The sequence below is a fragment of the Oncorhynchus nerka genome, linkage group LG14 (genome assembly GCF_034236695.1).
Source record: "Oncorhynchus nerka isolate Pitt River linkage group LG14, Oner_Uvic_2.0, whole genome shotgun sequence".
NCBI lineage: Eukaryota > Metazoa > Chordata > Actinopteri > Salmoniformes > Salmonidae > Oncorhynchus > Oncorhynchus nerka.
The window spans coordinates 72,535,427-72,562,988 of NC_088409.1; the positions used below are offsets into that span (position 1 = coordinate 72,535,427).

The window sequence follows — 27,562 nt, forward strand, 5'->3', positions numbered from 1 at the left end:
TGGGGATTGCCGTGTATTTGGGGATTGCTGTGTATTTGGGGATTGCCATGTATTTGGTGCATGCCGTGTATTTGGGGATTGCCGTGTATTTGGGGATTGCCGTGTATTTGGGGATTGCTGTGTATTTAGTGCATGCCGTGTATTTGGGGATTGCCGTGTATTTGGGGATTGCCGTGTATTTGGGGATTGCTGTGTATTTGGTGCATGCCGTGTATTTGGGGATTGCTGTGTATTTGGGGATTGCTGTGTATTTGGGGATTGCCATGTATTTGGTGCATGCCGTGTATTTGGGGATTGCCGTGTATTTGGGGATTGCCGTGTATTTGGTGCACGTACAGTTAGGCCCTAAAGATTAGGCTTATACACTAATGGAAGTTACAAATAATGAAAGAAAAACCTCAATGTAGCCTATAAATGTGAATCGCACAATAATTATACTTTTTTTTTTTAATGCATCGCTTTCTCTTTATTCAACCCACCCGCTCTTCATCCACACAATATTTCATGACCCTAAACCCAGATATAACCGTGGGGACTGCAGGTTATGAGTTAACCCGCGCACCACTAGTGCGTGGGTGTGTGTTATTTTGTGTGTGTGTGTCTATGTGTGCCTGTCTGTGTGGAGGTTAGTTGTGGCTCCTGGGGGTCCCTGTGGATGCTCACCCACAGCCCGTTCCACACACACTTTCCTAAACGCTGGCTAATTAACTCCTCTAATTGTCTCCGCCTCCCCTTGGGCCTCTGCGAACTCGCCACGGTTACAGAGGCCTGGGCACCTCACTCAGCCAATAGCATCGTGTGTGTGTGTGTGCGCCCCTTGAACCCTGCCCCATCACTGGTCTCGGTGGGCTGACTAATAACACCCCTGGGTTAATTGAAAAGCCTGGTAGTGGATTAACAACATGGGGTCATCACAGGGGTGGTGTGCGGCAGTTTTCCTATACATCAGCAGCCCCTGGTCACACCTTGAACCCCTGAACCCCAGGCATAGGACCTTTGAGACCACTTTGTTTCACCAGGAGAGAGGGGTGGGGGGGGGTGTAGAGGAGGGACAGATAGGGAGGGAGGGAGGGAGGGAGAGAATTGTTGTTCCACCACAGGTATGCAGGGAGTGTGTCTGTCTTACTGTGTTTGTATCTCTCTCATCCTGTGCCTCTGTGTGTGTTGTGTTTGTATTTATAGCTACCTGGGAGATGGCAGGTTCCACCTGGAGTCCATCATGATTGCCAACCCAGAGATACATGCCTACAGGTAAATAATAGCATACATATAATGACCCTTTACCTCCTTACAGTCGTTCCAGTTGGCCTATAGGGCTAAATTGAAATTAGTTTTACAGAAGAAATATGGAAAGCATATGCATAAGTTTGGAGATTAATGGGGAATTTATTAGATTAAAGGTGAGGACAAAACAATGAATCTGGAACAAGACTGAATCCAAACATTACACTGTTGATTTTATTAGCATTTACATTTACTGTACTTTTCGCCACATTTGTTGATAACGAAATGAGAAAATACTCTGGATACATTCAGTAACATGATAAGAATATTAATGGAACATTGGGGGTAGGTGCAATATAATACAAAATAATGACAAGGGTTTGAGTGAGAGGACTAACTGGTGTCTCCAGGTGGCCACACACTTCTCCAGTGTACAAGTCATTTTAATGTACTTTTATGACTCAAACAAGAGTCTTCAACTATAAGGTACTATTTTGAGCTCTCCTTGCTGTGCTGTTGAGGAACGAGAGCGAGCAGACTGGTCATTTTATTTGGAGCACAGCCCTGCATCCCTGCATTTACACAATTACTGTTTACGCATTCCAAAAATGGTCCATTATAAATTGCAATCTGGTCAGTTGGGCATGATTTGAAAGCGTGTTTTATTGCCACATGGCTAGCTAAGTTACAAAATATGATCTAACAGTGTTAGGCTTTCACAAGGCAATTCAGAGAAGCAGATCATTTTGGTGTGCATAGAATAGAGTCGCGAGTGCATTCAGGTGCGTGTTCCCCGTCAAATGTCTTTACAATACCACAAACAGGCTCATTCTGTTCAGGACAACCCAGGGTATGACGCCATGTCATCTTGTATCTGTACACCAAGCATTGTGAATATGAACGATGACACTGTATATTACATGAGTTCTATGATGTAGAAATGTGAAGTGCACATCTGGACTAACAGGTGTTTGGCTTGCTTGTGTAACAGTATAACTTTAGACCGTCCCCTCGCCCATACCCGGGCATGACCCAGGGACCCTCTGCACACATCAACAACAGTCACCCACGAAGCATCGTTACCCATCGCTCCACAAAAGCTGCGGCCCTTGCAGAGCAAGGGGAACTACTACTTCAAGGTCTCAGAGCAAGTGACGTCACCGATTGAACCGCTATTTAGCGCGCACCGCTAACTAAGCTAGCCGTTTCACATCCGTTACACTTGTATGACATCAAAGCGGCATTTGTTATAATCCTCAATGTCTCATCTTTCAAAATACATCGAGTCCTCTTTATTTACAGCATTTCCCTCTCTGACAACCAAAATGTGGAAAAGTTGCCTAATTGGGGGGGGGGACTTCTTGTCGTGCGCAGTGCTCAAGTTCAGAACGGCTGTCAGTCAAAACCAATACTGCGCTGTGAAGCGGAGACCTTGAGCTTCGGCATTATGTATTGTATGTTACTGTGCAACCACTGCGTTCCAATTTAGACGCTTATCAGCACTGTTCCCTCTAAGCTGCGTGCGTGCTCGGGCGAGCGGTAGCCCAAAGACTGACGCGAAGCTCTCCTGGACTGCCGCGCCGCTCCCCTGGACTGCCGCGCCGCTCCCCTGGACTGCCGCGCCGCTCCCCTGGACTGCCGCGCAGCCGCTCCCCTGGACTGCCGCGCCGCTCTCCTGGACTGCCGCGCCGCTCTCCTGGACTGCCGCGCCGCTCTCCTGGATTGCTGTAATAATAACTGTAATAATGGTATGGGATTAATAATGCATTTTATTTTGTAAAGTGGTTTCTTGCATCAAACAACAACATTTTCAGTCAACTCCTTGTCAAAAGGTCAAGTGGATAAACAGGTTCATGTCAAGTCCTGCATGTTTTTTTCAAAAGTCTCATGGAATGTAGGCCTACATTGAACACCGCACATTGGCTGCTACCATAGGCTGAATGATAGAACAGCTATTTCCATGTTAAAATGTTATGGGATGCATTTTCTCCATTGTTTTTGATGGTAGACCACCCTGGTAGGCCTACATTATGATCAAATAGCCACAGTAGCCTACATGACCTCTGTTAAACCTGTAACTTAAAGTGGGTAGAGCCTCAGTGTTCACAGTAAATACGCACTGGAAGTCGCACAGAATTATCACAACGTTCAAGTTTGCACTCAGCAGACCTGAAATTTGCTTAGTTCCTGGTGGGAACATTGCGTTTCAGTGTCCAAATTTGCTATTTTGAACCCGTATACTGGTACAAGTGTAAAGAGCTAATCAGGCACTGTGTCTTCCATTTACAGTATACTAACTAGTGTACTACAGTGGATGAGTCTGAGGTAGATTGCAGAATGTCATTATTGTCAGTAATACAGTGCATTTGGAAAGTATTCAGACACCTTCCCCTTTTCCACATTTTGTTACATTACAGCCTTGTTCTAAAATGTATCAAATTAAATGTTTTCCTCATCAATCTACACACAATACTATAGCGAAAACATTTTGCAAATGTATAAAAAAAAAGTTTGGACACACCTACTCATTCCAGTCTTTTTCTTAATTTTAACTATTTTCTATGAAATAACACATATGGAATCACGTAATTACCAAAAACGTGTTAAACAAATCAAAATATATTTTATATTTTAAGTTCTTCAAAGTAGCCGCCCTTTGCCTTGATGACAGCTTTGCAAACTCTTGGTATTCTCCAACCATCTTGATTTTCCTTCACTCAGCGGTCCAACTCATCCCAAACCATCTCAATTGGGTTGAGGTCGGGTGATTGTGGAAGCCAGGTCATCTGATGCAGCACTCCATTACTCTCCTTCTTGGTCAGATTGCCCTTATACAGCATGGAGGTGTGTTGGGTCATTGTCCTGTTGAAAAACAAATGATAGTCCCACTAAGCGCAAACCAGATGGGATGGCGTATCACTGCAGAACGCTGTGGTAGCCATGCTGGTTAAGTGTGCCTTGAATTCTAAATAAATCATGACAGTGTCACCCCCACACCATCACACCTCCTCCTCCATGCTTCACGGTGGGAACCACACATGCAGAGATCATCCGCTTACTTACTCAGCGTCTCACAAAGACACGGCGGTTGCAACCAAATATCTCAGATTTGGACTCATCAGACCAAAGGACAGATTTCCACCAGTCTAATGTCCATTGCTCGTGTTTCTTGGCCCAAGCAAGTCTCTTCTTCTTATTGGTGTGCTTTAGTAGTGGTTTCTTTGCAGCAGTTTGACCATGAAGGCCTGATTCAAGCAGTCTCCTCTGAACAGTTGATGTTGAGATGTGTCTGTTACCTGAACTCTGTGGACAATTTATTTGGGCTGCATTCTGAGGTGCAGTTAACTCTAATGAACTTATCCTCTGCAGCAGAGGTAAGTCTCTGTCTTTCCTGTGGCGGTCCTCATGAGAGCCAATTTCATCATAGCGCTTGATGGTTTTTGCGACTGCACTTTAAAAGTGCTTTAAATTTTCCGGATTGACTGACCTTCATGTCTTAAAGTAATGATGGACTGCCGTTTCTCTTTGCATATTTGAGCTGTTCTTGCAATAATATGGACTTGGTCTTTTACCAAATAGGGCTATCTTCTGTATACCACACCTGCCTTGTCACAACTGATTGGCTAAAACACATTAGGAAGGAAAGAAGTTCAACAAATGAACTTTTAACCTGTTATGGCTGCAATCCCGATATCGGGATCAATATGACAACTACCAGTGAAAATAGAGGGCGCCAAATTCATACCACAGAAATCTCATAATTACAATTCCTCAAACATACATGTGTCTTATATAATTTTAAAGCTATTCTCGTTGTTAATCCCACCAAAGTGTCCGATTTCAAATAGGCTTTTCAGCGAAAGCACTACAAACGATTATGTTAGGTCTCCACCAAACCACAATAAGCACAGCCATTTTCCAGCAAAAAATAGCATTCACAAAAAGCATAAATAAAGATAAAATGAATCACTAACCTTGAATTATCTTCATCAGATGAAACTCATGACTTCATGACTTCATGACTTCAAGTTCATATTTATATAAAAAAAATCTGAGTTTACATTGGCGCGTTAGATTCACTAGTTCCAAAAACATCAAGTGATTTTGCATAGCCACATCGTTTCAACAGAAATACTCATCATAAATGTAGATGATAATACAAGTTATACACATGGAATTATAGATATACCTCTCCTCAATGCAACCGCTGTGTCAGATTTCAAAAAAAGTTTACGGAAAAAGCAACCCATGCAATAATCTGAGACGGCGCTCAGAACAGTAGCCAAATTAGCCTCCATGTTGGAGTCAACAGAAACCAGAAAATACATGATAAATGTTTCCTTACCTTTGATGAACTTCATCAGAATGCAGTCCTAGAAATCCCAGGTCCACAATAAATGCTTGATTTGTTTGAAAATGTCTGTTATTTATATCCAATTAGCTACTTTGGTTAGCGCGTTTGGTAAACAATTCCAAAGTCACAAAGCGCGTCCACTATAACGTGACGAAATGTCCAAAAGTTCTGTAACAGTCAGTAGAAACATGTGAAACGATGTACTGAATCAATCTTTAGAATGTTGTTTACATATATCTTGAATAACGTTCCAACCGGAAAATTAGAATGACTTCAGATTAGCGGTGGAACGCAGGTCCTTCCCCTGTGAACGCGCCTGGTGAAAGCATGGTCCACTCATGGCAGTGGTGACTATTTCCTGTGTCAATCGACCCCCCTTCACATTTAGTCATCAGACAAAGTTCTATTGACTGCTGACATCTAGTGGAAGGCGTAGGAAGTGAAAACTCATCCATATCTCGCTGTCATTTCAATGAGACCTTGGTTGAAAATCTGCCACCTCCAGAAGAAAAAAAACAGGAAGTGGAATTTCTCAGGTTTTTGCCTGCTATATGAGTTCTGTTATACTCACAGACATAATCCAAACAGTTTTAGAAACTTCAGAGTGTTTTCTATCCAATACTAATAATAATATGCAAATATTAGCAACTATGACTGGGGAGCAGGCCATTTGATATGGGCACCTTTCATCCAAGCTACTCAATACTGCCCCTGCAGGCATAAAAAGTTAACAAGGCACACCTGTTAATTTAAACACATTCCAGGTGACTACCTCGTGAAGCTGGTTTAGAGAATACCAGGAGTGTGCAAAGCTGTCATCAAGACAACGGGTGGCTACTTTGAAGAATCGAAAATATATTTTGATTTGTTTTACACTTTTTTGGTTACTACATGATTCCATATGCATATATATAGTTTTGATGTCTTCGCTATTCTACAATGTCCAAACTAGTAAAATTAAAGAAAAACCCTCTGAATACTTTCTGAATAGACTGTATACAGGATTAATGTGATGTGGTTCACCTTGTAGGAGGTTGTCATTATGGTGTCATTGCCACTCAGCTGTATTGGTGGGAAACTATTTATATGAGATGGTGTTTGTTGTATGCACTACTGCCCTCCTCTCGGTCTCTAATAAAGAAGAAGATAATCTCAAGATGTGCTGAGCTGAGCTCTCCTGGTAGAGAGAGAAAGATTTGTTTCTCTAAAATGCCTCTTTTTCTCTCATATAACTGCCTTAATACTTGATGGATTTTCATGATTGGATTTTCTCTTCTTGCGCTTCTATCCTCGAGGTAGATACCAGTTGTGAACAATACACACTAATGTGCATGTTTTGTGTGTTTGTGTATGATTGCCTGTGCTTTTGTGTGTATGTCTGTGCACTCGTGTGTATGTGTGTGTTTAGGTACGACCCGTACAGTAAGATATTCTCCAGGGAGTACTATGACCATGAAGCCATGCGGTCCATCCGGCTCCAGGCCATCGACAAGGCTCGCTCTGCCCAGAGATGGGGCCTGATCCTGGGCACGCTGGGCCGGCAGGGCAACCCTAAGGTCATGGAGGTATGAGCCTGTATCCCGGAGATCTCACACTTATCCTGATTCTACCCCTCCCTCACACCCTGAGACCTTCACTTATGCAATAATGTGTAATACAATTTGTGGGGCACAGCTTCTCTTAGTTACTCAGACAAGCAGCTAAATGCACCTGTGGAGACTATAGTGTAAACCCAAACCTCACCCCTCCAACAGTTGGCATTTGGATGTTCTGTGCGAGTGTGCCTGGGGTTCTTAATCGGTCCTACATGGGGGGGTTATTGGATCCCATTCTAGCCTGCTCTCAAGCCCTCTTCTTCCCTCCTCCTTCCTCCTCTCAGCACTCTTCTCTTTGTTCTCTCCTCCGTTTGATCTGCCCGCTTCTTGTTTTCCTCTCATGCGTTGTGTTTGACTTTGTTTGGGATTCTTCCTCCACGTCCTCGCCTCATCCTTTTCTCTAATTGGTATGCTGGAAGGAAGAGATCGAGAGGGGGGGTGAGACTGAGAGAATCATAGCGTTCTCTGGCATCTCTCCTCTCCTCTTGCTGTCAGATTATATTTTAAAACCAAACCTTTCCCCCACAATTTTCAAACCTGTATGAAAACCTCTCCTACTGTTAAAAAAAAACGTTATTTTGGAATAACTTAATCTTAATCTTTTGGAATAAGTTAATAACGTTGTTGTTTTTTTGTTTTTTTTAACAGTAGCTGGATTTGTATCTGTCCCACTGGTTCTACCCCTCATTGGGCCAATGTGTAGATTAAGTGGTTGAGTTGTGTGATAGGCCTTTGTCTGGACAGGACTGGATAATCTTAGATAACAACCCAGGCTGTCATAGTAAAGGGTGAGAACTAACCCACTAGGGAACAGAGAATCACAGTGTGGCAGGCTGCAGAGGTTGACCTCTCTCTATACTAACCATTAGGGGATCTTTTTGAAGTCGACGTTCTGAGGGGAAAAACACCCACTCACCTTTTAATGCACTGTGTGTGTGTCTTGACTCTCTGTGGTAACACTCTTGGTCCAGCGGGCCCTCTTAAAAGACGTTCACCAACACAGAAGTTCAGTCTCAGAACTGGCTCAACACTTTTATCTAGTGATGTTATTGGGTGGTGATGTGTTTTATCTAGTGATGTTATTGGGTGGTGATGTGTTTTATCTAGTGATGTTATTGGGTGGTGATGTGTTTTATCTAGTGATATTATTGGGTGCTGATGTGTTTTATCTAGTGATGTTATTGGGTGGTGATGTGTTTTATCTAGTGATGTAATTGGGTGCTGATGTGTTTTATCTAGTGATGTTATTGGGTGCTGATGTGTTTTATCTAGTGATGTAATTGGGTGCTGATGTGTTTTATCTGGTGATGTTATTGGGTGCTGATGTGTTTTATCTAGTGATGTAATTGGGTGCTGATGCATTTTATTGGGTGGTGATGTGTTTTATCTAGTGATGTTATTGGGTGGTGATGTGTTTTATCTAGTGATGTTATTGGGTGCTGATGTGTTTTATCTAGTGATGTTATTGGGTGCTGATGTGTTTTATCTAGTGATGTAATTGGGTGCTGATGTGTTTTATCTGGTGATGTTATTGGGTGCTGATGTGTTTTATCTAGTGATGTAATTGGGTGCTGATGCATTTTATCTAGTGATTTTATTGGGTGCTGATGTGTTTTATCTAGTGATGTTATTGGGTGGTGATGTGTTTTATCTAGTAATGTTATTGGGTGGTTTTCTCCAGTGTTGCTGGGCTCTATCATTGAGAGCCAGTTGGGTTAATTAGCCATATTCTAATTATTAGCTGTTTAACTAACTAAGAAACACTAGACTTTGGAGCTCTAAAGGACCTGTGAAGGACCCTCCACTGGAACAGCAGAACATCTATTGAATGGGAGGAGTGGGGGTGTGTGTCTGTGTTTGTAGTAGTATAGGCAGGCAACACAGCCTGGTCCCTTGTGAGTCCAAGACCTGCACAAACACATACTTGTTCTTCGTGTGGACTCGGCACAAAGCTAATGTGACCATCCTCTCTCTCTATGTCCTCCTACTCTCATTACTCCCTCAATCTTTGTATTTCTCTCTCTCTCTCTCTCACACTTTCTCTCTCCATTATAGCACCTGGAATCCAAGCTTGAGTCTCTTGGCAAGTCCTTCACTCGAGTGCTGCTGTCTGAGATTTTCCCCAGCAAGCTGGACCTGATGGCAGAAGTGGATGCGTGAGTCTACAGCACACACACACACACACACGCTCACACACGCACGCATGCACACACACAAACACACACACACAGGGAAAGGCTCTCTGTTATCCAGTGAGGCACAGTCATAAATGTCTTTAATAGAAAACTCCAAAAGCTTCTTAAGTGAAATGTCAACCGCTCGTGCTTCAAGCTCCAGTTGCTTTGTTTTCTATGACTGTCTGACAGAAAGAAGGAAAGGAGGAGTGTGTATTTGTATATTTGAGACACAAATACACACAGTCCACACACTCAACAGATTGGCCTCTCACTGTGGAGTAATGAGTACTGCGATGTGTGAGGGAGGAGTGGGTGAAGGAGGGACAGAAGGTCTGAAAGAGAGAGATCGGGGGACGCAGAGGTAGTTGAGGAGGTTGTGTTGAAACGGGAGAGAGCATGATAAAATGAGGTGGTTGAGGAGGTTGTGTTGAAACGGGAGAGAGCATGATAAAATTAGGTGGTTGAGGAGGTTGTGTTGAAACGGGAGAGAGCATGATACAATGAGGTGGTTGAGGAGGTTGTGTTGAAACGGGAGAGAGCATGATACAATGAGGTGGTTGAGGAGGTTGTGTTGAAACGGGAGAGAGCATGATAAAATGAGGTGGTTGAGGAGGTTGTGTTGAAACGGGAGAGAGCATGATAAAATGAGGTGGTTGAGGAGGTTGTGTTGAAACGGGAGAGAGCATGATAAAATGAGGTGGTTGAGGAGGTTGTGTTGAAATGGGAGAGAGCATGATAAAATGAGGTAGTTGAGGAGGTTGTGTTGAAATGGGAGAGAGCATGATAAAATGAGGTGGTTGAGGAGGTTGTGTTGAAACGGGAGAGAGCATGATAAAATGAGGTGGTTGAGGAGGTTGTGTTGAAACGGGAGAGAGCATGATAAAATGAGGTGGTTGAGGAGGTTGTGTTGAAACGGGAGAGAGCATGATAAAATGAGGTGGTTGAGGAGGTTGTGTTGAAACGGGAGAGAGCATGATACAATGAGGTGGTTGAGGAGGTTGTGTTGAAACGGGAGAGAGCATGATAAAATGAGGTGGTTGAGGAGGTTGTGTTGAAATGGGAGAGAGCATGATAAAATGAGGTGGTTGAGGAGGTTGTGTTGAAACGGGAGAGAGCATGATAAAATGAGGTGGTTGAGGAGGTTGTGTTGAAACGGGAGAGAGCATGATAAAATGAGGTGGTTGAGGAGGTTGTGTTGAAACGGGAGAGAGCATGATAAAATGAGGTGGTTGAGGAGGTTGTGTTGAAACGGGAGAGCATGATACAATGAGGTGGTTGAGGAGGTTGTGTTGAAATGGGAGAGAGCATGATAAAATGAGGTAGTTGAGGAGGTTGTGTTGAAACGGGAGAGAGCATGATAAAATGAGGTGGTTGAGGAGGTTGTGTTGAAACGGGAGAGAGCATGATAAAATGAGGTGGTTGAGGAGGTTGTGTTGAAACGGGAGAGAGCATGATAAAATGAGGTGGTTGAGGAGGTTGTGTTGAAACGGGAGAGAGCATGATAAAATGAGGTGGTTGAGGAGGTTGTGTTGAAATGGGAGAGAGCATGATAAAAAGAGGTGGTTGAGGAGGAGGTTGTGTTGAAACGGGAGAGAGCATGATAAAATGAGGTGGTTGAGGAGGTTGTGTTGAAACGGGAGAGAGCATGATAAAATGAGGTGGTTGAGGAGGTTGTGTTGAAACGGGAGAGAGCATGATACAATGAGGTGGTTGAGGAGGTTGTGTTGAAACGGGAGAGAGCATGATAAAATGAGGTGGTTGAGGAGGTTGTGTTGAAATGGGAGAGAGCATGATAAAATGAGGTGGTTGAGGAGGTTGTGTTGAAACGGGAGAGAGCATGATAAAATGAGGTGGTTGAGGAGGTTGTGTTGAAACGGGAGAGAGCATGATAAAATGAGGTGGTTGAAGAGGTTGTGTTGAAACGGGAGAGAGCATGATAAAATGAGGTGGTTGAGGAGGTTGTGTTGAAACGGGAGAGAGCATGATACAATGAGGTGGTTGAGGAGGTTGTGTTGAAATGGGAGAGAGCATGATAAAATGAGGTAGTTGAGGAGGTTGTGTTGAAACGGGAGAGAGCATGATAAAATGAGGTGGTTGAGGAGGTTGTGTTGAAACGGGAGAGAGCATGATAAAATGAGGTGGTTGAGGAGGTTGTGTTGAAACGGGAGAGAGCATGATAAAATGAGGTGGTTGAGGAGGTTGTGTTGAAACGGGAGAGAGCATGATAAAATGAGGTGGTTGAGGAGGTTGTGTTGAAATGGGAGAGAGCATGATAAAAAGAGGTGGTTGAGGAGGTTGTGTTGAAACGGGAGAGAGCATGATAAAATGAGGTGGTTGAGGAGGTTGTGTTGAAACGGGAGAGAGCATGATAAAATGAGGTGGTTGAGGAGGTTGTGTTGAAATGGGAGAGAGCATGATAAAATGAGGTAGTTGAGGAGGTTGTGTTGAAACGGGAGAGAGCATGATAAAATGAGGTGGTTGAGGAGGTTGTGTTGAAACGGGAGAGAGCATGATAAAATGAGGTGGTTGAGGAGGTTGTGTTGAAACGGGAGAGAGCATGATAAAATGAGGTGGTTGAGGAGGTTGTGTTGAAACGGGAGAGAGCATGATAAAATGAGGTGGTTGAGGAGGTTGTGTTGAAATGGGAGAGAGCATGATAAAAAGAGGTGGTTGAGGAGGTTGTGTTGAAACGGGAGAGAGCATGATAAAATGAGGTGGTTGAGGAGGTTGTGTTGAAACGGGAGAGAGCATGATAAAATGAGGTGGTTGAGGAGGTTGTGTTGAAATGGGAGAGAGCATGATAAAATGAGGTGGTTGAGGAGGTTGTGTTGAAACGGGAGAGAGCATGATACAATGAGGTGGTTGAGGAGGTTGTGTTGAAACGGGAGAGAGCATGATACAATGAGGTGGTTGAGGAGGTTGTGTTGAAACGGGAGAGAGCATGATAAAATGAGGTGGTTGAGGAGGTTGTGTTGAAACGGGAGAGAGCATGATAAAATGAGGTGGTTGAGGAGGTTGTGTTGAAACGGGAGAGAGCATGATAAAATGAGGTGGTTGAGGAGGTTGTGTTGAAATGGGAGAGAGCATGATAAGATGAGGTAGTTGAGGAGGTTGTGTTGAAATGGGAGAGAGCATGATAAAATGAGGTGGTTGAGGAGGTTGTGTTGAAACGGGAGAGAGCATGATAAAATGAGGTGGTTGAGGAGGTTGTGTTGAAACGGGAGAGAGCATGATAAAATGAGGTGGTTGAGGAGGTTGTGTTGAAACGGGAGAGAGCATGATAAAATGAGGTGGTTGAGGAGGTTGTGTTGAAATGGGAGAGAGCATGATAAAAAGAGGTGGTTGAGGAGGTTGTGTTGAAACGGGAGAGAGCATGATAAAATGAGGTGGTTGAGGAGGTTGTGTTGAAACGGGAGAGAGCATGATAAAATGAGGTGGTTGAGGAGGTTGTGTTGAAATGGGAGAGAGCATGATAAAATGAGGTGGTTGAGGAGGTTGTGTTGAAACGGGAGAGAGCATGATAAAATGAGGTGGTTGAGGAGGTTGTGTTGAAACGGGAGAGAGCATGATAAAATGAGGTGGTTGAGGAGGTTGTGTTGAAACGGGAGAGAGCATGATAAAATGAGGTGGTTGAGGAGGTTGTGTTGAAACGGGAGAGAGCATGATACAATGAGGTGGTTGAGGAGGTTGTGTTGAAACGGGAGAGAGCATGATAAAATGAGGTGGTTGCTGTTCTTGTTTTTTTGGCTCTGATCTGATCTCACCACTCTCCAAGGCAGTTACACACAACAGTGAATTCATAAGCCCGGCACGACTCAAACCAGCAAAATATTCACACCCCTCACCCGAGGCGATTCACAGGCACCTGTTTAGACAGATCAGTGGCCGCAGATTAAGTACTCAGGGAGGGAAGGAAAATAAGTGCTTTTGAAATGCAGAGAGCTGGCAGGGTGGGGTCGCTCAGTCAGTCGTTAGTAGAGTGGTGTGACAAGGCTGGCGTCATGGCTCTGAAACACGTCACAGGACAGACACAAAGTTCATGATATCACAGGGTTGATGTAGCAGGGATGACTCAAAAGGGCTCGCAGTCAGTACATAGTCATCATCCCTTTCGTTTCAGCCATATGACTCCAAAGGGCGGACTGGCATCGCAGGGAAGGCGTGATAGGAATTCTGTTACAGGGAAGGCGTGATAGGAATTCTGTTACAGGGAAGGCGTGATAGGAATTCTGTTACAGGGAAGAAGTGATAGGAATTCTGTTATAGGGATGACGTGATAGGAATTCTGTTACAGGGATGACGTGATAGGAATTCTGTTACAGGGAAGGCGTGATAGGAATTCTGTTACAGGGATGACGTGATAGGAATTCTGTTACAGGGATGACGTGATAGGAATTATGTTACAGTGAAGACGTGATAGGAATTCTGTTACAGGGAAGACGTGATAGGAATTCTGTTACAGGGAAGAAGTGATAGGAATTATGTTACAGTGAAGACGTGATAGGAATTCTGTTACAGGGAAGACGTGATAGGAATTCTGTTACAGTGAAGACGTGATAGGAATTCTGTTACAGTGAAGACGTGATAGGAATTCTGTTACAGTGATGACGTGATAGGAATTCTGTTACAGGGAAGACGTGATAGGAATTCTGTTACAGGGAAGAAGTGATATGAATTCTGTTACAGGGAAGAAGTGATAGGAATTCTGTTACAGGGAAGGCGTGATAGGAATTCTGTTACAGGGAAGGCGTGATAGGAATTCTGTTACAGGGAAGACGTGATAGGAATTCTGTTACAGGGAAGGCGTGATAGGAATGACGTGACGGCTGACATTACAGGGCTTATCTCAGTGCTACACGGCTCTCAGCAGTACCCCAGGTAATGAGACTGGTCCTGAGGTGGCTCTGCAGAGGTGTTAGAGGGCCAGTAATGGCCTGATCAGAAATACCCATTTCAGACAGAAGATGTGGTATATTACATGTACAAAATAAATATAAGGCAATGTTTATATGACCCCCTTTCAAACAACCCCTTATTCACCACTTTCTTGCAAGTATACCCCTTTCATACAACTGGCAAATTGGGAGGGGCATGTTCATAACCTAGAGGCTGTTTACATTACATTTACATTTAAGTCATTTAGCAGACGCTCTTATCCAGAGCGACTTACAAATTGGTGCGTTCACCTTAAGACATCCAGTGGAACAGCCACTTTACAATAGTGCATCTAAATCTTTTAAGGGGGGGGGTGAGAAGGATTACTTTATCATATCCTAGGTATTCCTGAAAGAGGTGGGGTTTCAGGTGTCTCCGGAAGGTGGTGATTGACTCCGCTGTCCTGGCGTCGTGAGGGAGTTTGTTCCACCATTGGGGGGCCAGAGCAGCGAACAGTTTTGACTGGGCTGCGCGGGAACTGTACTTCCTCAGTGGTAGGGAGGCGAGCAGGCCAGAGGTGGATGAACGCAGTGCCCTTGTTTGGGTGTAGGGCCTGATCAGAGCCTGGAGGTACTGAGGTGCCGTTCCCCTCACAGCTCCGTAGGCAAGCACCATGGTCTTGTAGCGGATGCGAGCTTCAACTGGAAGCCAGTGGAGAGAGCGGAGGAGCGAGGTGACGTGAGAGAACTTGGGAAGGTTGAACACCAGATGGGCTGCGGTGTTCTGGATGAGTTGTAGGGGTTTAATGGCACAGGCAGGGAGCCCAGCCAACAGCGAGTTGCAGTAATCCAGACGGGAGATGACAAGTGCCTGGATTAGGACCTGCGCTGCTTCCTGTGTGAGGCAGGGTCGTACTCTGCGGATGTTGTAGAGCATGAACCTACAAGAACGGGCCACCGCCTTGATGTTAGTTGAGAACGACAGGGTGTTGTCCAGGATCACGCCAAGGTTCTTAGCGCTCTGGGAGGAGGACACAATGGAGTTGTCAACCGTGATGGCGAGATCATGGAACGGGCAGTCCTTCCCCGGGAGGAAGAGCAGCTCCGTCTTGCCGAGGTTCAGCTTGAGGTGGTGATCCGTCATCCACACTGATATGTCTGCCAGACATGCAGAGATGCGATTCGCCACCTGGTCATCAGAAGGGGGAAAGGAGAAGATTAATTGTGTGTCGTCTGCATAGCAATGATAGGAGAGACCATGTGAGGTTATGACAGAGCCAAGTGACTTGGTGTATAGCGAGAATAGGAGAGGGCCTAGAACAGAGCCCTGGGGGACGCCAGTGGTGAGAGCGCGTGGTGAGGAGACAGATTCTCGCCACGCCACCTGGTAGGAGCGACCTGTCAGGTAGGACGCAATCCAAGCGTGGGCCGCGCCGGAGATGCCCAACTCGGAGAGGGTGGAGAGGAGGATCTGATGGTTCACAGTATCGAAGGCAGCCGATAGGTCTAGAAGGATGAGAGCAGAGGAGAGAGAGTTAGCTTTAGCAGTGCGGAGGGCCTCCGTGATACAGAGAAGAGTAGTCTCAGTTGAATGACTAGTCTTGAAACCTGACTGATTTGGATCAAGAAGGTCATTCTGAGAGAGATAGCGGGAGAGCTGGCCAAGGACGGCACGTTCGAGAGTTTTGGAGAGAAAAGAAAGAAGGGATACTGGTCTGTAGTTGTTGACATCGGAGGGATCGAGTGTAGGTTTTTTCAGAAGGGGTGCAACTCTCGCTCTCTTGAAGACAGAAGGGACGTAGCCAGCGGTCAGGGATGAGTTGATGAGCGAGGTGAGGTAAGGGAGAAGGTCTCCGGAAATGGTCTGGAGAAGAGAGGAGGGAATAGGGTCAAGCGGGCAGGTTGTTGGGCGGCCGGCCGTCACAAGACGCGAGATTTCATCTGGAGAGAGAGGGGAGAAAGAGGTCAGAGCACAGGGTAGGGCAGTGTGAGCAGAACCAGCGGTGTCGTTTGACTTAGCAAACGAGGATCGGATGTCGTCGACCTTCTTTTCAAAATGGTTGACGAAGTCATCTGCAGAGAGGGAGGAGGGGGGGAGGGGGAGGAGGATTCAGGAGGGAGGAGAAGGTGGCAAAGAGCTTCCTAGTTTACATTTCAAATTAGAGAGGTGTTAAACAATGGGATGTGTTAAGGCATTTACACAGACCTGACACCTGTGTTTTGATTATAGGGTCTTTGATTATAGGGTCTGTGAAAATGCAGGAATCATGACTAAGTCTTTAGGTGGCAGGATAAAAGAAGCAGGCGTGGCACATTAGTGGGGTCTTTGTCTGTGTATGAAAGGGCTAGAAGTGACTAGGGGGGTGTTAGTTAGGTGTATGAGATTTGACTTTTTCGGGAGGCAATCTGAAATGGTCAGCAAGATGAGTGAGATTGGCCCACAGCAGGAGATGACGAGCCTAGACAAATACTTTAACCACTAGACTAACTAACTCAGTGTTGGCTGTGATTCTCTGAACTTTCCTCTATTTAGCCAACCAGTATTTGGAATTAGTTTCGCTGGAGAGTTTCTACCTCCATTGATTCCTGAGTTAGACAAAAACACAAACACCCTGAAGGAGACAGAAATAGGAAGTTTTGAAAGGAAGTTTGGTTTGTGTTCTGATCCCACATTGGGGACAGTGCTTACCTGTGGGCACAGAATCAAAGGCAGCACAGTCTGGCTGCGGAGAGGAGTGCAGAAAGAGAAGGGAGGGAGAGAGGGAAGGTGTACTAGCCCACACAGTGCAGCAGAGAGGGCCCACCCCCAGCCTTTCTCTCCCATTAGTGACACACCACACACACTTCGAGAAGTGAAACCATTAGCAAACACTTTAAAGTGTGTAATTAGACTGTCCCCAGGCTGGTTTAGAACCGTTGTGTAGATATATGGCACACACACACACACACACACACACACACACACACACACACACTTATATCAACTGGATCGTAAATACCTCGCAATGTCTAATGCCAATTTACCGCAAATCATCTGCATTTCCTTTTCATCCATATGCCAATCAACATTCCTGATTTAATCTTTTTTTATTTTACTCAAGTGACATCGAGAGAAGAGGATAATTGTTTTTGCCTGTCTTGGTTCAGGCTGCTAGAATAATTGAAAGGCAGCAGCCTTATAGGTGGAGGGAGGTCTGCGTAAGTGTGCATCACAAATTTCACCCTATTCCCTATATTGTGCACTACATTTGACCAGAGCCGTTTGCTGTAGAGGGAATAGGGTGTCATTTGGGATGCATGCTAACTTTTACTGGGGCTAATGGAGCAGAGAAGCTAATGTAGCAGGGTGTGGACAGTGCCTTAGTTCACACTGGGAACACTGGGGAACCCTTCGGGTCCTGTGGTCACCTCAACCCTGCTCGTCCCTGACTGCCTCCCAAATGGCTCCCTGTTTGGTGCACTACTTTTGACCAGGGCCTCTAGGGCACTATATAGGGAAAAGGTGCCATTTGGGATGCAAGCTCTGTGTGGCACCCCCCTTCCCTTTAATTAGGTCTGCTTATCAGGCTATCCTCTCTCTACCTCAGCTCACTGCAGGGTCCCCCATTCACAGAGAGTCATCAGAATTATATTCACTTACTGATGGTCTTCTTCACAGGGCATCACTTGAGGCATCAGCATGGCACCCTGCTCTCCGTCCTGTTCCCCTACACCCAGAGGGCTGCTAGGAAATGGACAGGGGAAATGGGGACACGTTCAGAGGCAGTGGCTGTAGTAGATAGACGTAAAATGTTGCTGACAGAGGGCTGCCTCGCTTCTAGTTCTTAGGAAAATCTGCAGTATTTAGTTTTATTATGTATTATTTCTTACATTGTTAGCCCAGAAAATCTTAAGTGTTATTACATACAGCCGGGAAGAACTATTAGATATCAGAGTGGCATTAACTTCCCAGCACTACACTACTGACTCAAAACAATGCCGCCAGAGAAGAGGTAGACGGAGCGTTCTCCTGGTCAGACTACGGAGGCACGCACACCACCCACCGCTTCCGAGTATATTACTCGCTAATGTCCAGTCTCTAGATAACAAGGTAGATGAAATTAGGACAAGAGTTGCTTTCCAGAGAGACATCAGGGATTGTAACATACTTTGTTTCATGGAAACATGGCTCTCTTGGGATAAGCTCTCAAAGTCAATACAGCCACCTGGATTCTTTGTACGTCGCGCCAACAGAAATAAATATCTTTCCGGGAAGAAGAAGGGCGGGGGTGTATGTTTCATGATTAAAGACTCATGGTGTAATTGTAACAACATACAGAAACTCAAGTCCTTTCGTTCACCTGACCTAGAATTCCTCACAATCAAATGTCGTCCATATTATCTCCCAAGATAATTATCCGCTGTTATTGTCACAGCCGTGTATATGAAATGGTCCACCCACACAGACTGCGTGGTGTTGAAGGCGCAACAGTGCCTCTTCAACCTCAGGAGGCTGAAGAAATTTGGCTTGTCACCTAAAACCCTCACAAACCTTTACAGATGCACAATTGAGAACATCCTGTCGGGCTGTATCACCGCCTGGTATGGCAACTGCTTCGCCCACAAACACAAGGCTCTCCAGAGGGTGGTGCGGTCTGCACACCGCATCACCGGGGGAAAACTACCTGCCCTCCAGGACACCTACACCACCCGATGTCACAGGAAGACCAAAAAGATCATCAAGACAACAACCACCCGAGCCACTGCCTGATCAACCCACTACCATACAGAAGGCGAGGTCAGTACAGGTGCATCAAAGCTGGGACCAAGAGACTGAAAAACTGTTTCTATCTCAAGGCCATCAGACTGTTAAACAGCCATCACTAACATTGAGTGGCTGCTGCCAACATACAGACTTGAAATCATTGGCCACTTTGATAAATTGATCACTGGTCACTTCAACAATGCCACTTTAATAATGTTTACATATCTTGCATTACTCATCTCATATGTATATACTATGTTTTATACCTTGCCTATACTGCTCTGTCATTGCTCATCCATATATTTATATGTATATATTCTTATTCCATTCTATTACTTAGATTTGTGTGTATTAGGTAGTTGTTGAGGAATTGTTAGATCACATGTAAGATATTGCTACACTGTCGGAACTAGAAGCACAAGCATTTCGCTACACTCACAATAACATCTGCTAACCATGTGTATGTGACCAATAAAATTTGATTTGACTGTGACTGGAGTTACCTTTACCTCCCTGTAGCAACCCCTCTGTTTCCCTCTTCTGTCTCTTTCCCCCTTTCTCTTCTTCTCCTCTCTCATTCTCTCACCCTCCCTCACTCTCTCAATTTAATTCATCTCTCTCTGTCTATGCTCCGTGGTGAGTGATCTGCGGTGCGCTAGGCAGATCTTAGCTCCGATATTGGCTGTAAATTGAATTGTGTGGCATGCTGGGGACCTAGCCAGCGTGGCACAGCTTATGTTCCCAGGCCAATCTGTTAAGATACTGTTCCTAAAGAGGGAGGTAGGGATTGTCCAGTCTTTCTTCCCTCATCTTCTATCCTTCGCTTCTCTCTCCTGCACTCCTATCCACTCATTGCTTGTCTTAAAGACATGCTCCGGTACTTTTGCTACTAAGAAAGTATGTTTTAAACCTCCTGCTTTGGGCTGGATGTGTGAATGTGTAGTTCATACATCCATATTCTATGAGCAGAATTACTGTCTTACCTCAGTTAGCCACGAAATCCCTAGTTTGAAAGCGACAATTTTCTTAAAGCCATTTTCCCTACATTTCCCAGCTAGCAATTCAGGTTCTAGCCAATGAGCTTCACCCCCCAAATTTGAGTACACAGCTAGCAAGAGGCCTGCCCAGCGTTATCCAATGAGTTTGCAGGGCGGGTCCACTGGCTCGGTGGACACAGCAGAGAGAGGGGGAGGGAGAGAGAGCAGTGACATGGTCACATATCTGCACACGTGCCATTTTCAGGGACCACTTTTGGCTTGTAAGCGCTACTTTCAGAACTATTGGCTAAAAAGTATACAAAATACCAGAAAATCTCTTCAAGTATTCTGTGCAGATTTTGTGCTTTACTTAGCTAGTACTGGGTCACCCCTCTTTCCTGAGGCTACCAGTCATGTTTTAAAATAAACACACTCAGCTACACTATCCCCCATAATGAGTGGGGGATAGTACTCAGGCCGTTCAGTCTGATGCCTTTGCTGTGTTTGCTTGGCTAAAGGGCCCCCTACATAGTGCACTATCTTTGACTAGGGCCAATAGGGTGCCATTTTGGACACAGCCTAAGAGTCTGAAAATACCTAAAGGTCATATCAAAACTACAGTTCTGTTCCAATCAGAACTCGGCGTCAGCATCCCAACTTCCTCCTCTGAGACTAAAGGGAAAACATCTGACTCAGCTGCCTTCCAAATTAGGCTTGTGAATACTAATTCGTCAAGTTTTTGTGGAAATATTTTCCCCCTAAAAAGGTATTATGATTTAAAAATGAGAAAATGTCATGCGTTTTGCCTGAGGGGGTGGAATATTTGAGTTAATCGTGACAGAGACGAGGAGTGCAGTGAGGCCTCCAGTGGTTCAGGTGAAGCCCCAATCAATTGTACTGTTCAAGGAAGCGACTATGATATAAGACACAGTACGGTACTGCTACAAGGATACAAACTGAGTGGGAGAGCGAGAGTGGATGCAGAGATACACGTTAAACTTGTGAAAGTATCCCTGAAGATGAAGCACGATGCAGTGTTTTAGAGCTAGCTTCTTTCTCCCTCCACGACTTTCTGTACACCTGTGCACAGATTCTGAATCCATATATTTGTCTTGAAATCTACCTAGATATGTGCTCTCTCATTCCTCACCGTGTCCATGTGAATACAGCTGAATCCATAAATGTGTCTGGTGTATTACTGGTGGCTGTCTGTGTTTGGAGATAGACGGTACAGGGAGGGGCTGTCACCGTGGAGATGGAGCTGTGGATAGCATTGATTTGTGGAAGCTAACCCCTTTAACCCCGCACTGCCTCTCCATCCTCCCATCATCCATTCTCCTCATCCTTCACTCTCACAATCACTAAGATAAACACATCTCACTGCCAACCCCTCGCCTTTCTTTTCCATCACCCCTCCCTCTTCTCTATCTTTCTTAATGTCTCTCCCTCTCTAACACACGCCCAGCCCCCCTACCCTCTGTCTGTCTTGCTATGTAGGCTAGCTCCGTGGAGACTGGGCTAGTGCAGCTTTTTTATTCAAGCTCACCTAACCTCTCCCTCTTCTTTGTCTTACCTCTTATTCATCGTCCTCTCACACCTTCGCACCTCTCCCTGTTTCCCTGTTTGTGTTCCCTCTCCCCTCCTCTCTCCCCCTGTCTCCTCTCAGCATTCTTTCTTTCTCTCCCTGGTATGATGAATGAATGTAGAGTGTGTTTTGTGTTCAGAGTGAATCAGGACAGATCCTCTAACATATGCAGGAGATCAGGTGGAGGCAGAGCTGCCTGCAGCCCAATGCAGCAGCACAGATTCACATCATGGACCTATCCACCCTGCTATCTGAGATGTGCACTGCCTCTTTAATGCAATCTCCCTCTTTCTCTGCTGTCTCTCTCCTTGCAGGTGGGTCCAGATCGCTTGCCCGCGTCTCTCCATTGATTGGGGCACAGCCTTCTCCAAACCCCTGCTGTCTCCCTATGAGGTAAACAAGCGTCTTACAACAGCTCATCTCGATCCATACTGTCTGCTGCTGTCTTTCACTATCAAAGCACGACAAGAGCGTGCACGCATACACACACTTCTGATGACTTTTCTTCCTCGGAGCAGGCGGTGTTGTGTACCCTGTGGTAAATGTGGGAAAATGTCTGGTTCTGGTGTTAACATTGCAGGGGCTCATCAGTACTGCTTGTCTCTGAGCAGGCAGGTAACAGTCAGGCTGGTAGGGTTTATGGGACTGAGGACAGGGCTCAGGAGAGAGGCAGGCAGGCAGGCTGACTGGATGGGGCTAGGGGGAGAGGCAGGCTGGCTGGATGGGGCTAGGGGGAGAGGCAGGCTGGCTGGATGGGGCTAGGGGAGAGGCAGGCTGGCTGGATGGGGCTAGGGAGAGAGGCAGGCTGGCTGGATGGGGCTAGGGGAGAGCAGGCTGGCTGGATGGGGCTAGGGGAGAGGCAGGCTGGCTGGATGGGGCTAGGGGGAGAGGCAGGCTGACTGGATGGGGCTAGGGGGAGAGGCAGGCTGGCTGGATGGGGCTAGGGGGAGAGGCAGGCTGGCTGGATGGGGCTAGGGGAGAGGCAGGCTAGCTGGATGGGGCTGGGGAAAGAGGCAGGCTGGCTGGATGGGGCTGGGGAAAGAGGCAGGCAGGCTGGGAGAGGCAGACAGGCTAGATGGGACTAGGGAGAAAGGCAGGTACTGTAGGCTAGATGGGGCTAGGAAGGGCGAGAGGCAGGCAGGTTTGATGGGGCTATGGAGGGGGAGAGGCAGGCTGGCTGTGGATAGAGGCAGGCTCGGTGGAGCTGGGGATAGAGGCAGGCTGGATGGGGCAGGGAGAGAGGCAGGCTGACTTGATGGGGCTGGGGAGAGATGCAGGCAGGCTGGGGCTGGGGTGAGGCAGGCTGGCTTGATGGGGCTGGGGAGAGAGGCAGGCTGACTTGATGGGGCTGGGGAGAGATGCAGGCAGGCTGGGGCTGGGGAGAGGCAGGCTGGCTTGATGGGGCTGGGGAGAGAGGCAGGCAGGCTGGGGCTGGGGAGAGGCAGGCTGGCTTGATGGGGCTGGGGAGAGAGGCAGGCAGGCTGGGGCTGGGGAGAGGCAGGCTGGCTTGATGGGGCTGGGGAGAGAGGCAGGCTGGGGCTGGGGAGAGGCAGGCTGGCTTGATGGGGCTGGGAAGAGAGGCAGGCAGGCTGGGGCTGGGGAGAGGCAGGCTGGCTTGATGGGGCTGGGGAGAGAGGCAGGCTCTTGATGGGGCTGGGGAGAGATGCAGGCAGGGGCTGGGGAGAGGCAGGCTGGCTTGATGGGGCTGGGGTAAGAGGCAGGCTGGGGCTGGGGAGAGAGGCAGGCAGGCTGGGGAGAGGCAGGCTGGCTTGATGGGGCTGGGGAGAGAGGCAGGCAGGCTGGGGCTGGGCAGAGGCAGGCTGGCTGGCTTGATGGGGCTGGGGAGAGAGGCAGGCAGGCTGGGGCTGGGGAGAGGCAGGCTGGCTTGATGGGGCTGGGGAGAGAGGCAGGCTGGCTGGATGGGGCTGAGGAGAGAGGCTGGCTGGATGGGGCTGGGCGAAAGAGGCGGGCTGGCTGGATGGGGCTGGAGAGAGAGGCTGGCTGGATGGGGCTGGGGGGAGAGAGGCAGGCTGGCTGGTTGGGACTGGCGAGAGAGGCAGGCTGGCTGGATGGGGCTGGAGAGAGGCAGGCTGGCTGGCTGGCTGGATGGTGCTAGGGGAAAGAGGCAGACTGGCTGGATGAGGCTGGCGAGAGAGACAGGCTGGCTGGATGGAGCTGGGGAGAGAGGCAGGCTGGCTGAATGGGGCTGGGGAGAGAGAGGCGGGCTGGGGGAGAGAGGCAGGCTGGCTGGATGAGGCTGGGGAGAGAGGCAGCCTGAATGGGGCTAGGGAAAGAGGCAGGCTGGCTGAATGGGCCTGGGGAGAGAGGCAAGCTGGATGGGGCTGGGGGAGAGAGGCAGGCTGGCTGGATGGGGCTGGCGAGAGAGGCAGGCTGGCTGGATGGGGCTGGGGAGAGAGAGGCAGCCTGAATGGGGTTTGGGGGAAAGAGGCAGGCTGGATGAGGCTGGGGAGAGAGGCAGGCAGGCTGGGGCTGGGGAGAGAGGCAGGCTGGCTGGATGGGGCTGGAGAGAGAGGCTGGCTGGATGGGGCTGGAGAGAGAGGCTGGCTGGATGGGGCTGGAGAGAGAGGCTGGCTGGATGGGTCTGGGGAGAGAGGCAGGCTGGCTAGATGGGGCTGGGGGTGAGAGGTGGCCTGGATGGGTCTGGGGAGAGAGGCAGGCTGGCTAGATGGGGCTGGGGATAGAGAGGTGGCCTGGATGGGTCTGGGGAGAGAGGCAGGCTGGCTAGATGGGGCTGGGGGTAGAGAGGTGGGCTGGATGGGTCTGGGGAGAGAGGCAGGCTGGCTAGATGGGGCTGGGGGTAGAGAGGTGGGCTGGATGGGTCTGGGGAGAGAGGCAGGCTGGCTAGATGGGGCTGGGGGTAGAGAGGTGGGCTGGATGGGGCTGGGGGTAGAGGTGGGCTGGATGGGGCTGGGGAGAGAGGCAGGCTGGCTAGATGGGGCTGGGGGTAGAGAGGTGGGCTGGATGGGTCTGGGGAGAGAGGCGGGCTGGCTAGATGGGGCTGGGGGTAGAGAGGTGGGCTAGATGGGGCTGGGGGTAGAGAGGTGGGCTGGATGGGGCTGGGGAGAGAGGCAGGCTGGCTAGATGGGGCTGGGGGTAGAGAGGTGGGCTGGATGGGTCTGGGGAGAGAGGCGGGCTGGCTAGATGGGGCTGGAGAGAGAGGCTGGCTGGATGGGGCTGGGGGAGAGAGGCAGGCTGGCTGGATTGCGCTGGGGAGAGAGGCAGGCAGGCTGGGGCTGGGGAGAGAGGCAGGCTGGTTGGATGGGGCTGAGGAGAGAGGCTGGCTGGATGGGGCTGGAGAGAGAGGCTGGCTGGATGGGGCTGGGGAGAGAGGCAGGCTGGCTAGATGGGGCTGGGGGTAGAGAGGTGGGCTGGATGGGTCTGGGGAGAGAGGCAGGCTGGCTAGATGGGGCTGGGGGTAGAGAGGTGGGCTGGATGGGTCTGGGGAGAGAGGCAGGCTGGCTAGATGGGGCTGGGGGTAGAGAGGTGGGCTAGATGGGGCTGGGGGTAGAGAGGTGGGCTGGATGGGGCTGGGGAGAGAGGCAGGCTGGCTAGATGGGGCTGGGGGTAGAGAGGTGGGCTGGATGGGTCTGGGGAGAGAGGCGGGCTGGCTAGATGGGGCTGGAGAGAGAGGCTGGCTGGATGGGGCTGGGGAGAGAGCAGGCTGGCTGGATTGCGCTGGGGAGAGAGGCAGGCAGGCTGGGGCTGGGGAGAGAGGCAGGCTGGCTGGATGGGGCTGAGGAGAGCTGGCTGGATGGGGCTGGAGAGAGAGGCTGGCTGGATGGGGCTGGGGAGAGAGGCAGGCTGGCTAGATGGGGCTGGGGGTAGAGAGGTGGGCTGGATGGGTCTGGGGAGAGAGGCAGGCTGGCTAGATGGGGCTGGGGGTAGAGAGGTGGGCTGGATGGGTCTGGGGAGAGAGGCAGGCTGGCTAGATGGGGCTGGGGGGTAGAGAGGTGGCCTGGATGGGTCTGGGGAGAGAGGCAGGCTGGCTAGATGGGGCTGGGGATAGAGGGTGGCCTGGATGGGTCTGGGGAGAGAGGCAGGCTGGCTAGATGGGGCTGGGGGTAGCTGGGGGATGGGTCTGGGGAGAGAGGCAGGCTGGGCTGGATGGGTCTGGGGAGAGAGGCAGGCTGGCTAGATGGGGCTGGGGGTAGAGAGGTGGGCTGGATGGGTCTGGGGAGAGAGGCAGGCTGGCTAGATGGGGCTGGGGGTAGAGAGGTGGGCTGGATGGGTCTGGGGAGAGAGGCAGGCTGGCTAGATGGGGCTGGGGGTAGAGAGGTGGGCTAGATGGGGCTGGGGGTAGAGAGGTGGGCTGGATGGGGCTGGGGAGAGAGGCAGGCTGGCTAGATGGGGCTGGGGGTAGAGAGGTGGGCTGGATGGGTCTGGGGAGAGAGGCGGGCTGGCTAGATGGGGCTGGGGGTAGAGAGGTGGGCTGGATGGGTCTGGGGAGAGAGGCGGGCTGGCTAGATGGGGCTGGGGGTAGAGAGGTGGGCTGGATGGGTCTGGGGAGAGAAGCGGGCTGGCTAGATGGGGCTGGTGGTAGAGAGGTGGGCTGGATGGGTCTGGGGAGAGAGGCGGGTATGGACAAAGCTCTTGAGTAGGAGCCCCTATGTTCTGTCTTTCAGCTCTGTTGCTCTCAATTCGATTAGAATTTAAGGGGCTTATTGCCATGGGAAACATATTTTTACATTGCCAAAGCAAGTGAAATAGATAATAAAACAAAAGTGAAATAAACAATAAAACATTTACGGTAAACATTAGTTCCAAAAGAATAAATACATTTCAAATGTCATATTATGTCTATATACAGTGTTGTAATGATGTGCAAATAGTTAAAGTACAAAAGGGAAAATAAATAAACATATAAATATTGGTTGTATTTACAATGGTGTTTTGTTCTTCAATGGTTGCACTTTTCTCTCTCTCTCTCTTTCTCACTCTCACTCTCACTCTCACTGACTGACTGACTGGTGTTCTCTCACAGCACAGCAGACCAGCTCCCCTCGCTGGGGGCCTCGCCACACTGCACCCCAGCTGCAGCTTGTTTTTCTAACTAGAAAGAGATGGATATGATAAGCAAATGTTTGTTTTTGTACTCCTATGGAGGTAGTGCGTCCCTTAAGACAGGCTTTGGTTGCACAGTGATATCAAGCACAGGAGTATGAATATGAGGTGGGCTGCATTTTAGAGACACGAAGAGGTGGTAATGTAAGCACTAACAGTCATTACTGTTTAAAAATGAGTCATACGCTTAAAATGTACAGTTTACATTGTGACTAAGACACTAATTGTCTTAGATATTAGGTTAGTTTCCTAATGGGAAAGGTGCCCGTCTTATGGGCATTAGCATCATCATGGTCTTATTTTAAGCTATGGTCCAAGGTCAGTACATTCCATATCTGTGATAATGCACGGTTTATGCTGCTGCTATGATAATGACTAATACTACAGACGCTGTGTGACTGTGATTCGCCCAGTAATAATATCCCTCCATGATGTTCATTTGTGTTCAGAAGCCTTCTAGTAAGATGTTCCCTGGCTTCCTTGACGGCCCTTTTCAGATACTATCAATACATATGAATTATTTGCGCTGTCTGCGTTTGTGTGTGTACGTTTGATAAGTTAATTCACCTCTTCTCTAATAGACTATCTGCGTCTGTTTTCCCTGCTTTCCTCTGTGGCGCATTAGGAACTGGGGAGATGAGGGAGGAGAGACGTATAGGGGAATGAGGGAGGAGACGGAAGAGGTAGATATGAGGAAGAGAGGTATGGGAAGGAGAGGGAAGAGATAGATATGAGGAAGAGAGGTATGAGGGGATTAGGGAGGAGAGGGAAGAGAGATATGGGGGATTAGGGTGGAGAGGGAAGAGAGATGGGGGATGAGGAAGGAGAGGGAAGAGATATATTGAGGGATGAGGGAGGAGCGGGCAGAGAGATATGGGGGGATGAAGGAGGAGAGGGAAGAGATATGGGCGGATGAGTGTGGACAGAGATGGGAAGGAGAGATATATGAG

The 27,562-nt window shown here is 48.3% G+C and overlaps 1 protein-coding gene across 3 annotated transcripts in view; it reads left to right on the forward strand.

Annotated features, from left to right (window-relative positions):
- The window catches only part of LOC115118172 (2-(3-amino-3-carboxypropyl)histidine synthase subunit 1-like), a 144,792-nt gene that overhangs the window by 97,253 nt on the left and 19,977 nt on the right, over nucleotides 1-27,562 (forward strand). For 2 of the 3 annotated variants that reach the window (XM_065000362.1, XM_065000363.1), the window contains exons 7-10: nucleotides 1,183-1,251; nucleotides 6,987-7,143; nucleotides 9,229-9,329; nucleotides 21,845-21,923. In XM_065000362.1, coding sequence (XP_064856434.1) covers nucleotides 1,183-1,251; nucleotides 6,987-7,143; nucleotides 9,229-9,329; nucleotides 21,845-21,923 — 406 coding nt within the window. Of the gene's footprint in view, nucleotides 1-1,182; nucleotides 1,252-6,986; nucleotides 7,144-9,228; nucleotides 9,330-18,763; nucleotides 19,002-21,844; nucleotides 21,925-27,562 lie in introns of those variants that run through there. The other variant, XM_065000364.1, reaches the window with a different exon arrangement.